Here is a 16,145-nt window from a genome sequence, read left to right as displayed (position 1 = left end):
CCTGGTTTCCCCCCACGTGGCTGAGGCCTTTCCTTCCTTTCAGATATTGAGAATGTGGGGTGAGTTAGATGAGCAGAGTCGAAGGAAATACCAGAAGAAGGCGGCTCCTTGTCCAGACCCCAGTCTGTCCGTCTGGCGCCCAGACATCTACTTTGCATCAGTGTCGGAAACATTTGAAAAAAAGGTGGATGACTATAGTCTCGAGTGGGCATCTCAAGCAGAGAAGAGTTATGAGAAATCAGAGCTTTCTCTTGACAGGTAATGGCATTGATTTGTCACAGGGCACGTGCAGAGGGAGAGTCTATGTCTTGGGCTCCTTCCTTACCTACTCTGGAAGGGAGGGCAGCCTTCTGAGTTCGAGCCTCCAGGAGGAGGGAGGGAAGTAAAATAGAAAGGACAGCTTGCAGGCCCAGAGGGCTCCAAGACAGGCAAGGGCAAATAGGCAGGAATGGACACCCCTGCCTGGCCCAGGACAGAGAAAAATGCTCTCCTGGGTGGAAGCTTGCAGAAATGACTCTCTCTTGAGTTTGGTGTGGTGGCCATGGCTAATTGAGAGTCAGGGAATCTGCTCGCCATTCAGCAGCTTCTAACTCTGACCCAAGGCAAATCATTCTCTGCCCTGTGACCCTATGGCTCAGCCTTTCATGAGGGGTTGGATCTGATATACTCTAATACTCCTTTGAGCCTTGGATTCTGAAGTCTTAAGAAAGAAGGAGCATGTGCAGTCCTCAGCTTAGGCTCGTTCACCAATAAATAAATAAATAGACAAACAAACCAACCCTGTGGTCTAGGCAGGTGGGAAGCTAGGCAGGTACCAGCACCGAGCCACATCAGGTTACAACATCAGAAGCACCCCCAGGGAGGCCTGCTGCAAGGTTGGTATTGGAGCGGTTGTCAGGGGATCCTTTGCACTCAGTTTGCCGAGCCTGGCCGGCAAAGCTGGAAGACCTCCAAGGTGTAGGCCCTGGCCTGGCTGCTCAGGGAGACTAGCCAAGTCCAGGAGTGGGCCTGCAGGTGGAAGTTGGGAATCGGTAAAGGCAAATGAGCAAAGGCAAATGCATGAGTGGAGGAACCAGAGGGGAGGAGCAGGGCTCTCTCTCTGCCTTTAATGTGACTTCTCTAGTCAGGCCTCAGAGAGGCCCGGTCAGAATAAATTATGCTGGGTTATCACAGCTGCCGGCAGGGCTTTCCCTGAAAGAGTGAGACCCTGATGCCCTGTCCCCTTCACCCTTCTCCCTGCAGCTCAGGACACTGGCTGTGTACCTTCAGAAGAACGGGCAGTGCCGTATTGGGAGTGGGGAGAGATGAACCCTGGAGCGGGGGGGCATCATTTGGGTTTGCAGGACCAAGATGGGGAGGTGATTCTGCCTCAGTGGCATTCACAGGGGACCTGTTAGCAGGCAGCAAGCTCTGGGTGAATCTCTAAAGTTCTGGAGGTATTTGAAGGTTCTTTTCTGTCAGGAAGACTGATAGGTACTCAGACCTCACTGGTTTGAAGTAACTGGGAGAGACGACATGGCGGGTTAGAGGGAAGTCTCACTTTTAAAAGGAACTTGCTTTGAAATGTAGCATTACTACTTTTTCTGCATTCACATGTACGTCCAGTTAGTCTTCCTGTGTCAAGCCCTTCCTGGTTCCATGTGCTGGGGCAATACAATGTTCCTGTGACTGTTCTAAAAGGAAGAATGGTTAATACATCACAAAACTGTATAGCGTGCGCACTTCCCATGTGGCCTGGAGTCATTTGCACCGAATAAGATAGCAATCCCCCCCTTCTTTCCCCACCCCATACACCCATAAGGGTTCAGTGGACACCTTCCTAGTTCATACAGGGGGAGAAAAGAATCGAAGGAAAACGTGAAGAGCGAGCTCAGAAATACTCACTGCTTTGGGGACTCACGGTAACTGGTGCAGAGTGGGAACTTGGTGTTCTCGGAGCAAACACAAACGGTCCGAGCATGGATGTCTAGCACTTCAGCCACCCGGCTGAGATCTGTACTGCATAATTTAGGACATCCCAGGGTCACTAGCAGGATTTGAAGGATTAGGAGGATCATTTGCCTAGGGAAAACAAGCCCAGAAAGAGGGAGAGCTAATACTCCATGCACCCTGGCTTTGGGTGGTGTTGACAGCTCCTAACAGACAGACAGGTGGTGTCTGTGTTCCTAGCCGTGCCCCCCTCTCTACCCCATTCCAGGCTGAGGACCCTGCTGCAGCTCAAGTGGCAGCGCTCGCTATGTGATCCGGGTGAGGCCGTGGGCCTACTGGCTGCCCAGAGCATTGGGGAGCCCTCCACACAGATGACCCTGAACACTTTCCACTTTGCTGGCAGAGGCGAGATGAATGTCACTCTGGGCATTCCGAGGTACGGGGCTACATGGGTGCATAGCGTGGGATCTTTCCTAAGCCCACTCCTGGGGAGGAAGTCATTCAGTGGGGGGGCGGGGCGGGAGGCGTCTTATCCAAAATGGCGATTAGAGTTGGACTTCCTGGAGCCCAACTGGTTTCTATGGTTGGATCAGTGCCCAAGCCTCTTGGAATCTCTCTTTATCCCTCTGCCAACTCCTGTATCCGTGACCTGGGACACTTGTGAAGCTACACTTCTGGGGTCGGGACCCAGGAGCAGAGGTTGTTAACAAGCCACATGCACTTGGCTGCCTAACTCTGGGGGCAGCAATCACCTAGAATGTAACCCACAGTGGCCCTTCCGGTACATGTACACATCTGTAGGGTAATGGCCACTGGACAAGAGGAAAGAGTGGGAGACTCACTTGCATTGAATGCCTGACCTTGCCACTTTTTAGCAGAGAGACTGGGGTTCCTCAACTTCCCTAACCTCAGGATCCTTGACCTGTGGAAGGGCGGAGGCCAGGGCCCACCCTGCAGTTGGACCATGTGGGCTGACAACTCAGGGGCAAGGCCAGGAGCATCATGGTGCCTGCATCCAGTAGGAGCACTATAGATGATAACTTTATCATCCTTGCATCTCTCATTTGTTCCATAAGCTCTTAGTAAGCACCCACTGTATGTAAGGCACAGGTGATAGGAAACAAGAATAATACTAGCCTGTCCTTGAGGAGCCCGTGCTCCTATGGAGAAAATTGATAGGAGGGTCACTTGCTGTCACTCACTGGGCCAGAGCTGGGACTTTCTGATCCAGCGTACTTCCTTGCAATATCCCAAGGCTTCTCAGATCCCAGAAGAGCTGTAATATCTTGATAAGAAAGGCCTCGCAAAAATAGGGAATCTGGGTACCTCTTACGATTAGATGTGCCCATGTTCTCTGACAGGTTGAGGGAGATTCTCATGGTGGCCAGTGCCAACATCAAGACGCCCATGATGAGCGTGCCCGTGTTCAACACCAAGAAAGCACTGAAGAGAGTAAAAAGCCTGAAGAAGCAGCTCACCAGAGTGTGCTTAGGGGAGGTAATGGTCTCTTGGACCTGGCTAAGAGTGGGTGGAGGCATTTTCCTGCATCTTCCATCTCTGAAGAACAGATTTGCTGACCATTGAGACCCTGGGTTCGGACTCCCATGAATGAGGGAGAAGCTTTCTCTGCCAGGTGCTGAGCAGGGAGGGATGAACCAGTAAGCTTTAGAAGTAATCCATCAGTTTATAGCTTTTTCGCATGCCTTAAAAATAAAAATGCTTTCTGCGATAACTTACTAGCCCCGCTGGAGTCCGCTCCCTGCAGCCTTGGGCCATCCTCTGGAGATGACCCACCAGCCGTGGGCACTTGTCCCCCGAGGATTCACACTGGCAGAACTCAGTGGGGTTCCTTTGGGGTTTGGGCCTGTGGTCCCTCCCCCTCTCCCCCTAAACCCTTGGATTTCCCAAAACCATGACTGTCATGCACAGTCCCCTGGGACTCAGGCAAGTTAGGCTCTCTCTGTCCCTCTGGTTCAAGGTGTTGGAGAAAATTGATGTCCAGGAATCCTTCTGTATCGGAGAAAAACGGGACAAGTTTCAGGTGTATCAGTTGCGGTTTCAGTTCCTGCCACGTGCACATTACCAGCAGGAGAAGTGCCTGAGACCTGAGGACATCCTGCACTTCATGGAAACGAGGTTAGCACTCAGGCCGCATTTGTTGTTTGACTTTGTCATTGCCCTTGAGTGCTCCAGGCTGTAGGACTCCTGGAGATTGGCTGCATTTCTCTAAATGGATCCTTCAAGGGCAGTGTTTGGGAAAACAGCAGGCCCTGTAGCCTAATTTGGAAACCTCACTGCTAATCTGGCCTGTGGGTGTGATTGCATTAACCACGCACCACTCCGTGAAAACTTGCCTTCTCTCTGGTTGATGAGTCTTGACGTCTTGGGTTTGGAGGCTTTAAGACATGGAAGTATAGGTACCGGAAGGAGGGAGTCCCATCACAGGGTACCACTGTAAGGTCAGACTAGCACATGGTGTTGGTTTTTGACATGATGTTCCAGGCAGCATAATGTTGTTCCCAATGCATTTCTAGTCTGTGTAATAATGAGCAGTATACTGATAGCATGCTGCTTTTAAACCCCAATTCTAAGCTGGGGTTACCTGCAACTTCTTATAGAGAAATTCTGGTTCCCTTCTGGTAGGGAGAATGAACATTCTTTTTTTCTCAAGTGCAAGTTAGTGCTGGACACTTGAAAAGCACAGGCTACCACACTGAGTACCCAGGAGTAGGATGGTCGACACATTGGGGCTGGGGTAGGCCAGGAAGAGCCAGCGAAGCACTTTTGACTCACCAGCGGACCCTAGATCATGCCGTGCAAACTCAAATGGTTGCAGGGCCCAGCAGGAAACAGGCCAGTGAAGAAGGCCGGGAGGTCTCTGGCAGGCTGGAGAGTACAGAACCTGCCTCAGGACAGGCATGTGGGCCACAGTGGCCCGATCTCCTAATTAAAAAAAACAAAAAGCCTCTTTCCCTGTTTTTTTTCTGTCTTTGGCTGTTTAGTTGCTTGTTGATGCTTTTATAAATAAGCCTCTTAGTTTTTAAATATCAGCAACTAATTCATACATTTTCAAAAGCTTGGTGACGCCCAAATAGATCCCATCTCAGCAGGATTTGGTCACAGACCACCAACCACTGCCTCTAATCTAGACCAGTTCTCAGATCTTCCTGGAGTCTCCCCAAAATGGAGAATCAATGGGGCAGAGTGGAAGCAGAGTTCACTGCTTTCAGTCATCCCACCAACCTTTACTGAGCAACGCCCACACTGGGTGTAGTGTGGCCAGGAGAGAGCGGCTGTTCTGCCACTGGCCCTCTTCTCTCTGACCTGAAGATGTGAGCTGGCCTCAGGCCAGCCCTCTAAACATGTGGTGTTCAGGACAGTGGGTATCGTGATAGATGGGCTTGGATGTGAAGTCATCCCCTTGGAAAGGGGCCACCACTGGGCAAATCCTGCCCCAATTTACATGAGCCCGGATGAAATTGTTGCAATTTACATGAGCCTGGGTGAAGTTGTCACAATTTACATGAGCCCAAGTGAAGTTGTCGCTGTCTGGGCCTTGGGGAATATGTGCATCACCATCCACATGGGTGGAGAAGGTTCCTTTTACCAGGCAGACCCAGTGCTCTCAAGACGCTGGGCCATGTCACAAGAGACGTGTCTCCAGCCTGCCGGCTCATTAATTAACAGGGAGGAACAGAACTCCCAAGTGCGCCACATGTTTGTGCTGGCCAGGCAGCCCTTTTCTGAGAAATGGGAATTAGGATCACATGGCCTCTTGAGACTTGTCAAGAGCAGGCGAAGCTGGATAGTGTGCCCTGTTTCTATTCACCTAGGGCTTTGCCTGCTGAGCAGGTAGGTCAGCATGAGGCATGTACCAGGCTGTGCTTAGAGTTCTTTCTACTTCTGTTATCTTGGAGAATTGAAAAATTCATCGCCTTTAAACAATTTTTTTCTTGATGAGGGCCAGCCCTGGCTTCTTACCAGCAGCCAAGTACTTTTTCAGCTCCTAGTTTGTATTTTGCTTGTGCACTTGAAAAGCTGTGATAAACAAAGCCATGTGCAGTAGCTCTTGGTGGAGCTACTCTGACTTGAGCACATCGAGCCAAAAATAAGAGAAGGAGCAATGTGTGAACTGGGGTGTGCTTTGGACAGTGCTTGACAGGCTTGGGCAGCGTAGCAAGCACAATGAGACCTCTTACGGACCACGAGGCCACGTGAGTGTGTGCTCTCAAAGAGTGACACCCCCGCCCCTGCAGGAAACCTTTCTCCTTCCTTTCTCCCTTCCCTCCCCCACCTCCTCCACCTCTGTTTCTCTGTCTTCTCCCCTACCCTCCCTCCCATCCCATCTCTTCTCCCAACTATTAGCTCATGAGACTATTTGATAATAGATTGGAGAAGAGAAAGAGACACAGAGGCATTTGTCTAGATGGCAGTGTGTATGCATTGAAGGTTCTGTAAATATTTTTACTGACACCTGTCACTTTGGATGTTTGTATAAGCTTTCTGGGCGGTCGGCCGGGGGCGGTGAAGTCACAAGAGCACCAAGCCTGGAGTCGGGTGGAAGTTCTGGCCTCCTGTCCCCAGCCATGAAACGACCAAGCTAGAGTGTGCAATTACAGCTTCTGGGAGTCAGACTTTGCAATCAGCAGGTGGCGGAGCAGTTGCCAGGCACTCCTGGAAACAGCCAAGGGTCATATTCTCTGTTTGCAATTATTTATGTGGGATGGGCGGTGTCTCTGCAGCCTACCCATCCTGTTCCCTTTTGGTTGCCACATTCTGACAAATAGCAAAACCTTCACAGGACAGTCATTGTGCGCCTTCAGTTCCCTAGCTCGTGGCAAAATCACAGAGGGGCAAACTTGTTTGCACCCACAGGAGAACTCTGGCGTACTGGTAACATGTCTACCACTTGTCAGGGTGCATTCAGCTTTCTCAATTTCTCACCTGTTCTCCCGCAGTCTTGTTCACTGGAAGAGGCAGTTTAGGCAGAAAGGATGCCCAGCAAGGGGGGATTAAGGAAGGTCTCCGTGGGGACTTTCATCTGCACTTAGACCCAGCCTTGAGGGGTGGATGCAACTCCAGCAGGTAGCAAAGGGGTTGGAGAAATTGCTGGTAAAGCGAGCCCAGAGGATTCCCCGGGGCGGTGGGGGGGGGGGGGAGCAGATGGGTAGTTGGGGTTGGGGCCAATTATGGAGGACTGGAGGGAGGAGCCTCGGAGGGGCGACATGGCTGCAAAGCCACTGGTCTAGAGAGTCTGAGGAGTCAGAGCAGCAGCCCCGAAGCAGCGGGAGGCGACGAGCAGTGGTCATAGCGCTTTCCACACCCCCATCCCATCTCGTTTCCACTCCTCTCTGCAGTGGGCTCAGGTCGCAGTGGACATGTCCCACCATGCAGACGAGATCAAGGCCTTCCTCCTGGGTCTCTGGCTGGATCCAGATTTGAACCAGAGCCTGGCATTCCAGAAACTTCTCTTTTGCCCCCTCTTCTCAGTTAGATTGTATCTTCTCAAGTCAAGCCTGGCCTTCCCTCATCAGGCCCTGCTGGTCCCCATCCCCAGAACCTGGCAACCAGGTTCTTCCCTGGATTGGTGGGTGAGGAGCCTTTTTTCTGCCAAGGGCAGAAACCTCAGCAAAACCATAAACTTTAAAAAGTTAAAAAAAAAAAAAAAATGAGGAGGGAGAACAATAGTCTTTTGCTCTTAATAAGAAAAATAGTAAAGGGGCACCTGGGTGACTCAGTCGGTTAAGCGTCCAACTTCAGCTCAGGTCATGATCTCACAGTTTGTGAGTTCGAGCCCCACATCAGGCTGTGTGCTGACAGCTCGGAACCTGGAGCCTGCTTCGGGTTGTGTCTCCCTCTCTATGTTCCTCCCCTGCTCGCTCGCTCTCTCTCTCTCTCTCTCTCTCTCTCTCTCAAAAATAAAGATTAAAAAAAAAGTTAAAAAAAAAAAGAAGAATAGTAAATATTTGCCTGCTTCTTAAGACCCCACTCCTGTATTTTCACCCTTGCTTTGCTCCCAGGGCACATGATACGCACATTATAGGTGCTGAGACAGTACAGGATGCTGGCTGGCTGGCTGAGGGACCTGATCCTTAATATAATTAAAAGCAGTCCATTTTGGCATGCTGTTCTGGCCTGAAGAGGAAGAAAGGCAAGAAGGAGATAATGTGAAAAAAGAAGAGCAGGGTTGGGGGAGGGAGGGGTGCAGGGAGGCAGGGCAAGGCCTTAAGGGAGCTTAAAAATAGAAAACTCAGGAGGAAGAGGCAAAGGGCCAAGAAAGGCCCCAGGCTCTGCTTCAAGTTGGTTCTTTTAAATTGGTCTGGTTCCAACTTGTCGACATGATTTATTGCCACAAAGTAAGTTATCAGTGCCTTTAAAACTCTGATGAACTCTTGCACATCTTAGCTCTTCCATCAAATTGTTGGGGCTCATACCCCAAGGAGACAGGAGCTGTCAGGCCTGTGCTGCACCACTTTCTGGAGATGCTGCAGGGGCAGGCAGGGGATGGTCCTAGTCCTGGCTGGACTCCCCTCCTGCCGGAGAGTCTGCTGTCCTTTTCAGACTCTGGCCACAGCAGCGCTAGCAACTTTGACTTACGGAACACCCACTCTGCCAGGCCTCGTGACAGTTATTGGACAGGGGGTTGTTTCTAATCCTTAAAACAAGACTGCACGATGCATATTCATACCCACATTTTACAGATAAGGGAGTTAAGGCTCCAGAGACTGTCATGCTTAAAGTCACGCACCTGAGGAGTGGCAGGACATGTGTGCAGACCAGGCCTGGTGGGCTGTGGAGCAGTGCTCTGTCTGTGCTCTTTAGAAACCGCAAGAGGGGGATAGGAGACGCTGTATCTCTGTCTCATGTGTAAATCCCCAATGCCCCCTTAGATGGCTGTGAGATCCTTGGGCAGAACATCCTACACCCGCAAGGAGGGGAGAGTAGAGATGCTCATATTGAATGGGGCTGTGTGGCTTTCTTCTCATTTTAGATTCTTTAAAATTCTGATGGAATCCATCAGAAAGAAGAACAATAAAGCCTCAGCTTTCAGAAGCGTAAACACTCGGAGAGCTACCCAGCGGGATCTAGACAACACTGGGGACTCAGAGAGGAACCGGGTGAGTGAGTCCCCCAGGGGCCCCTCTAGGACCAGCACAGGGAGGGTCCCAGGCTGAGAAGCCCATAGGGTGGCTGTTGGCTTAGTCTTCTCCCCTGAAAAAGCTCTGGGGTTGTTTTCAGCACTCCTGAAGCCCCTTCCTGGATTTGGCCCATATCTCCCTGTACCCCTCCATTTACCTGCTGTGCCGATAGGGTCACGGGGGTGCTGCCAGACAGCAGGTCTGGCTGGCACTGGGTGAAGGCACATGGTCGTCTATCTGTCTCCTCTCAAGGACCACTCTGTGAGTGATTTTTATCCTGAGGACAGGCTGAAAGTATTGGTACCTGCTGGGCTTTGGAATTCTTTTTCTGGTTTCATGTTGCTCTGCCTTTGACTTCCCTGGGCCAGATGAACCGAGGCCCACAGAGCACTGGCAGGAATTAGAAGAGGCGTTTTGAAGCAGGAAAGTTGGGCTGCTGTAATAAAAAAAAGGAAGGAGTCAGGGAAAAGCTACTAGGGGCAAAATAGTCCAGGAATGGTGACAACCTCATCTGCAAGGAGACCCAGGGGTAGTGTGGGGACAGGTCCCCTACTGTCATCTGAGCCAACAGCAGCTTGTAGGGCTATATAGCAATAGCTGTGCCAATGTGGCCAACCTGTGGGGGCGCTGGCGGCAGAGGGTCACAGTGAAGACTTAGTAGGGCCTTAAGGTAGACCAGAGAGAATGCTAGGTCTCTGGCCTGGGAAGTCTACCAGTTGGCTAACTCAAGCACAGATGGGTAAAGGTGGTCTTTGAAAGGTTACTCCGTTTATCCTTAAGTCACCCAGAAGAAGACTATAGGAAACTAGGAGCCAAGGTCAGTAGAGAAAGGTATAAATGTTTGGTTTTTAAAATGCTTAATAGCCCACCAAGATAATCCTTTCTCTTCATCTCCATCTAGAACAAAAATATTTGGAACAAAATTTTATACCATTTTCTTTTAATGACTTGGAAAGCCTGGTCCCTTTTCTGAAATTTTTTTTCTTACTTTTTTTTTTTTTTAATTTTTTTTTTAATGTTTTTTTTAATTTTTGAGAGAGAGAGAGAGAGAGAGAGAGAGAGAGAGCATACAGGGAAAGGGCAGAGAAGGAGACACAGAATCTGAAGCAGGCTCCAAGCTCTGAGCTGTCAGCACAGAGCCCGACGTGGGGCCTGAACTCACAAACCGTGAGATCATGACCTGAGCTGAAGTAGGGAGCTCAACTGACTGAGCCACCCAGGCGCCCCCGTTTTCTGAAAATTTTTTAAATGCAAGGTTTTACAGGTGGTACATGTGACAATGAAGCTTGAAGAGAAGGAGACAGGGAGTGCAGGGCTGTCCCAGAGCAGGGACTGGATGGACAGGGTGGCCAGGTGGAAGGGTAGGTAGGTAGATGGGTGGTTGGGAGGGTGCCAGGTGGAGGTATAATGAATGGATGCATAGATAGGCAGGTGGGTGGCTGGGTGGGTGAGTGAGCTGAAAAGGAGGATGGGTGGGTAGATAGATGGATTCACCAAGCACTCGGTTTTGGAGCCAGTCTTTTTTCCTCCTTGTCCCCAAACCACAGGGAGAGCAGGAGGGTGATGAGGAAGAGGAGGGGCACATTGTGGATGCTGAAGCCGAGGAGGGAGACGCTGATGCCTCTGATACCAAGCGCAAGAAGAAACAAGAGGAGGAGGTGAGGGGACTGGCCAAGGTGAAGGGGCTATGGTCACATCCGTCCTGTGTCACACCTGCAGGATTATTGCTCACCACATATGGCCACACCTTTGCTATCCTGCTGGAACCCATTAGGAACCCTGGGACAAGTCTGGCCTGCCCAGCACACTTGTTGATGAAGAAGATGAAGTTCACAGGGCAGGATTGGGCAGGGGCCATCCCAGGACTGTCCTTCGGCTCTGGATGGAATCAGATTCAGGGACCCAGAGGCTTTTGCAAGGAGCTGAAGTCAGGCTGCCTCTTGTTTTTTACAGTGAAAATATACCAAAACCAGTCTTGCCATGACTGCTGCTGGGACAAAGGGCAGATTAGAGGGGCTGAGGAAATTGACGGGCAAGAGAGAGCCCAAGGAGGGTGGAAGAGTGTTGGGAGTTGGGACTGAGAGGCCACCATTCCCAGGGGAAGGGCCAACGGGAGAGAGGAGGAGGCAGCCCAGGGCAGGCCTGGTGGGCCTCTACAGGGGTGCTTGTTCTGCAGGCACAGTCCAGACAGATGGGAGGGAGGGGCCAGGTGACACAGACTGCACTCTATCCCCTGCCAGGTCGATTATGAGAGCGAGGAGGACGAGGTTGGGGAGGAGAACGACAACGAGGATATGCAGGAGGAAGGGCATGGCCCCGGGGAAGGTGCCGAGAAGGCCCAGGAGCAGGATGAAGAGGTGGGCTCAGGCCCCGAAGAGGACTCGGCCCCTGCCGCCCCCCTCACACAGCCCCGGAAATCCACCCGCGTCAGGGAGCCCCAGGGAGCCGAGGCCGTGGAGCGCCGTGCGCAGGCCGTGCGCGAGTCCCACCCGTTCATAGAGGACTACCAGTACGACACCGAGGAGAGCTTGTGGTGCCAGGTCAGTGCCCACTGCCCAGCTCCTCCCCACGCGGGCCGGGTGGCGTGCGGGGCCTGTGGCAGTCGGTTGCAATCTCCTTATGATCTCAGATCCCTTAAAGCATCTGGTGACCACCGTGGCCCCACTGCCTCAAATCACTGCCCCCACACATTTGACTCAAACCCCTAGCGGGCCAGTACTTTCGGACTCGTCAAGAACAGTGTGTGTCTGCGGGTCTGATGGGCCAGGCCCTGGAGTGGAGGCACTTCTAAGCATCCCCCCATTCCGTCTTCAGTCCTACCGAGTGGACGGATGTCAGAGTTGCAGAGGCAAGCAGGAGCGCGCCGCTTCCCCACCCCCGTGGCCTGTGGTCTGCAACGGCAGGGTGCACCGTTCCCTCCAAGGCTGGGTGGTCAGGATGCCTTCGCTCCTACACATGGGCTGACGTTTTTGACCTTCACTTTGACCCAGTCCAGTGGCTCCCAAACGGCAATGTAGATAAGAGTCATTGAGCAGGTTACACACAAAACGATGAGTGTGACACTTTGTGGTGATCGAAAGTCTATCAAGGGCACTGTTGAGCAGACAGTTTTTACCAGCATCTGTGAAGGTGTCGCTCTACTGCTGTCATCTTCGCCTGGGTGACTGGAGATGGCTGCTCTGTGTGGTTGGTTAAGGCACCCAGTGTTCGCCTGTGCAGACTCAGCCAATCTGCCCCAGCAGAACCGCCTGTCCCCAGCCAAGGTGTTTACTACACAGGCTTTGAAGGCCTCACCCAGGGAGCCAGTTGGGGGCCCTCTGCCTCCTTCTCAGGGCCAGGGGCAGCCCCTTCCCTGATGCAACCCTCCTTCCTCTTGCAGGTGACAGTGAAGCTCCCTCTGATGAAGATCAACTTTGACATGAGCTCCCTGGTAGTGTCCTTGGCCCAGGGCACCGTCGTCTATGCGACAAAGGGCATCACGAGGTGCCTCCTAAATGAAACCACCAATAAGAAGAACGAGAAGGAGCTTGTCTTAAACACAGAAGGAATCAACTTGCCAGAGCTGTTCAAGTATGCCGAGGTGTGCGCCCTCTCCAGGTTGTCTGCTGGCCGGGACGAGGTCCTCACACTGACTCAGGGGCTGGCCACGGGGAGGCAAGGCTCCAACCATGTTACCCGGGGCCTCTTCTTGGGATGCACTGTGCATGTTAGCCTACTTAAGACTTCCGGTAACTTTATCTCACCCACACTTTCTTGGAGTAGTTAGGCTAGAATTTTTTTCTCCTTGAAATTAATATGTCTCCAAAGTAGATTTGTAAGATGTAGTTTGTGGAGTCGCTGGCCTGAGAGCTGCTCATTTTATCTGGGGAAGGTGGCCCTGGGAGCAGAGGTGGCTCAGACCAGCCTGCCGGTGCCTGGTGCTGGCAAATGCCTGTGTGCTGTGCCCCACCTGCTCCACCAGCACGTCTGTCATCCTTCTGGGCTGTTTCTTCATTCTTCTGCTTCATTGTGTCTCCGAGAACCTTCTGAGGTGCTCTCAACCCCTGGGCACAAGTGTTTCCCCAAAGAATACTGAGGTGTCGGGACCCCTGTAGCCCACCACCCTCCCCAGTGTGCACCCAGCTCACAAATCTCTCCCTACCTGGAACACTTCTCCCACAGCAGCTGCCTTGCAGAGGCCCGCCTCCAGGCCCACCTGGAGCCTTTCACTGGGTGCCTCCCAAGGACAGGGCAGGGTGGGCTCGTACCTCCTGAGAGCCAGCCACCAACAGGGCAGACTCTGTCATGCCTGGGAGGGTTGTTTAAACAAGGCCAAAGTCTCCACCATCTCCTGTGGGGACGAGCTGCCATAGTGCAGAGCCACCTTGGGCCCCTGATGAGCTGGGCCCCTGTGGAGCTGCCCTGTCACTGCCCCATGTGCCCTGGAGACAAGTTTAAGTGTCATTGCTGGAGAACGTCCCTCACCTACCAAGGGAAGCCTCCATCCTAGGAGACAAGTCTATCTGTTAAATAAACAAATAAGAAAATAGCTTCTTCTGGCCAACCTGCACCTCTGCTTACACTCTGTCCTTTTGCTACTCCTGGGCCACCTTTCAGTCACTTCGTTGTCGGCTCTGCTTGACTGCCAGACAAGGAGCGAGCTCGGCCAGTGTGGGTCTTGCCTGAAGAAGGGAGCAGAAAGCCAGGCCCCCGCACTCAGTCTCTACCCCCTTTCTAGGTTCTGGACTTAAGCCGCCTCTATTCCAACGACATCCATGCCATGGCCAACACGTATGGCATCGAGGCCGCACTGCGGGTGATTGAGAAGGAAATCAAGGACGTGTTTGCTGTGTATGGTAAGAGGAGCCACGGACAACACTCAGAAGATCCCAGCATGTTGGGCCTGCTCTGTAGGAGACCAACACATGGGTGCAGTGAGCATGTGGCCTGTGGGAGACCCCGAGAGTGACCAGGGAGGACAGGTTTCAGTACTGTCATTGGGGCCTCTCTACCTATTTCTCCTCTGGCCTCTGAGGAAACTCCTGTCTGATGAATGGACCCCAGCCTGCCTGCCTTCAGGGTTTTAGGTCCCAAGTGAAATAGTGCTGTGAGGTTCTCATGTCCTGCAAGTCTGGAGTCTGTTTCCTGGGCTACTGGACAGACGTGGAGAGTGGGCTGGACTGATTGTGGTCTGGGATGGGGAGGGGGCTGAGTGAGTAGATGACCGAGCTTGAAATGGAGCCCTGGGGTCTACATCTGAGCCTATGTGCTGGCTCGTGTCAGGTGATGCTGCTGCAACTGTCCTCTTGTCATTGTGTAATCTTTCCTGATGTTACTGCCAATGTGACAGGCATTGAGGTTGATCCCCGCCATCTCTCCCTGGTTGCCGACTATATGTGCTTCGAGGGCGTGTACAAGCCATTGAATCGCTTTGGGATCCGGTCAAACTCCTCCCCTCTGCAGCAAATGACATTTGAAACCAGCTTCCAGTTTCTGAAGCAGGCCACCATGATGGGTCAGTGCATGGGCAGGTGCCCTTGGTCTTCCCTCTCCTAAATCTGCTCTGGGCAAATAGGCTTGCTCCCCGGGCACCTTTCCACATGCCTCCCACACAAGTGAGATGTTGGAATCTCACTGAGGAAGCAACTGGGGAGGGTGGGCAGCAGATGGGGATGCTGCCTCTACCTTTTGAAGGAAAGGGAGAAGGCTCTGCCTCTCTTTCTGTAAGCAGTGCTCCCTCACATAACCTCATCAGAACTCGGCTTCCTGCTGGCCTCTGAGGTGGCTCATCTGCCCAGCCTCCATGTTGATCGCCCGCCACCCCCAGACCCCTTACATCACCCCCAGCTTCCCTCTCAACCACCTAACAAGATCTCTTGTGTCTCCCAGGATCGCATGATGAGCTGAGGTCCCCTTCAGCCTGCATCGTGGTTGGGAAAGTTGTCAGAGGCGGGACAGGCCTATTCGAGCTCAAGCAGCCCCTGAGATAGTAGCCACCGCAGCACCATCTGCCCAGCCTACAGGATGGCCAGGAGGACCCAGGTGAGGGCCTGGCCTGCCCTTCACTTGAGAGGCCTGGGAGAACAGAGTCCAGGGTGGTTCAAAGTGACCATGTAGGGCACAGCAGAGATGTAGGGGGTGCAAAAAGCAGCTGGCCTCCACTCGACCAGCTTCACCTGGAAAGTGGGAGCCTTCCTTGTCCTTGCCCTTCCCCATCTCACACCATGAATAAGGTTCACCGAGTCCCCTCAATCCTTCCGAGGTGGCCAGGCCTTCCCCTGCGTGGCACCTCCAGAGCAGGGAGGTGAAGTCCTGTTGCTGGGAGCTCACCTAACTGCAGGCAGGACTTCTGAGGGCTCTGGAGGACCAGGAACTGGGAGCCTGCCACCCTATGGCCTGCCCCTCCCAGCTGCACTGGTTCCTAGCGGCACGGTTCCCTTAGAGTGTCCACCCAAGACCTTTTGCCTGGGCCAAGCCCACACCTCTGCCCACCCAACTTCTGTACCCGGGGCTGGGCCCCAACAGCTCAGCCCCACACGTAGAACCCCAAGTCGCCAGCCAAGCTGTTTGGACAAGTTGCCTGGCTTATCTTTCCTGGCTCTGCTCTCGGCCCATCGTTAAGGCCTGCATCCCTCTCTGCGGGCTCTGCTTCATCTGGGCCGTCCAGCCTCCCCTGACCTCTGGCACCACAGCAAGGGGCCCTGGCATGAACAGAAAAGTCAGAGGACTTGTACAAAGGCTTTGTAAATCCAGAGGCTATTTCTATTTTTGTCTAATGTTATTCCAACTCAGGCTGAGTAATAAACATCACTGGAACTAGCTGTTGGGAGGGGAAAAAAATTAAAAAGACTTGTTTTTTTTTTGTTTTTTCCCTTGGTTTGTGGTTTCTACATTTGTGATTTGAGAGCCCAGGACTGGGATTTCTCAGCACAGTCACATCTTGGTCCCTTCTGTTCTTGTTAGAGGATGTGGGGGAGAGCTCAGCCCCTGCAGCCTCCCACTCTGACCCCAGCCAGCCCCTGCTCTGTCCCCCTTTCCAGAGCCAGCTTCTGGCCCTGCAATCAGAAGAGTGGAAGCCAGTGAGAAGGACCTTTGTGT

General features: G+C 52.6%; 1 protein-coding gene across 1 annotated transcript in view; it reads left to right on the top strand.

Annotated features, from left to right (window-relative positions):
- Positions 1 to 15,919, top strand: part of POLR1A (RNA polymerase I subunit A) — a 74,910-nt gene extending 58,991 nt beyond the window's left edge. Inside the window, exons 24-34 of the mRNA XM_030311029.1 lie at positions 44 to 258; positions 2,198 to 2,365; positions 3,291 to 3,426; positions 3,908 to 4,065; positions 8,921 to 9,047; positions 10,616 to 10,726; positions 11,309 to 11,608; positions 12,448 to 12,648; positions 13,786 to 13,903; positions 14,398 to 14,562; positions 14,937 to 15,919. Coding sequence (XP_030166889.1) covers positions 44 to 258; positions 2,198 to 2,365; positions 3,291 to 3,426; positions 3,908 to 4,065; positions 8,921 to 9,047; positions 10,616 to 10,726; positions 11,309 to 11,608; positions 12,448 to 12,648; positions 13,786 to 13,903; positions 14,398 to 14,562; positions 14,937 to 15,037 — 1,800 coding nt within the window. The 3' untranslated portion in view covers positions 15,038 to 15,919. The remainder of the gene's footprint in view (positions 1 to 43; positions 259 to 2,197; positions 2,366 to 3,290; positions 3,427 to 3,907; positions 4,066 to 8,920; positions 9,048 to 10,615; positions 10,727 to 11,308; positions 11,609 to 12,447; positions 12,649 to 13,785; positions 13,904 to 14,397; positions 14,563 to 14,936) is intronic.
- Positions 15,920 to 16,145: the final 226 nt, after the last annotated feature.

The sequence above is a fragment of the Lynx canadensis genome, chromosome A3 (assembly GCF_007474595.2).
Source record: "Lynx canadensis isolate LIC74 chromosome A3, mLynCan4.pri.v2, whole genome shotgun sequence".
Lineage (NCBI taxonomy): Eukaryota > Metazoa > Chordata > Mammalia > Carnivora > Felidae > Lynx > Lynx canadensis.
This window is presented reverse-complemented; position numbering and strand designations above follow the sequence as displayed.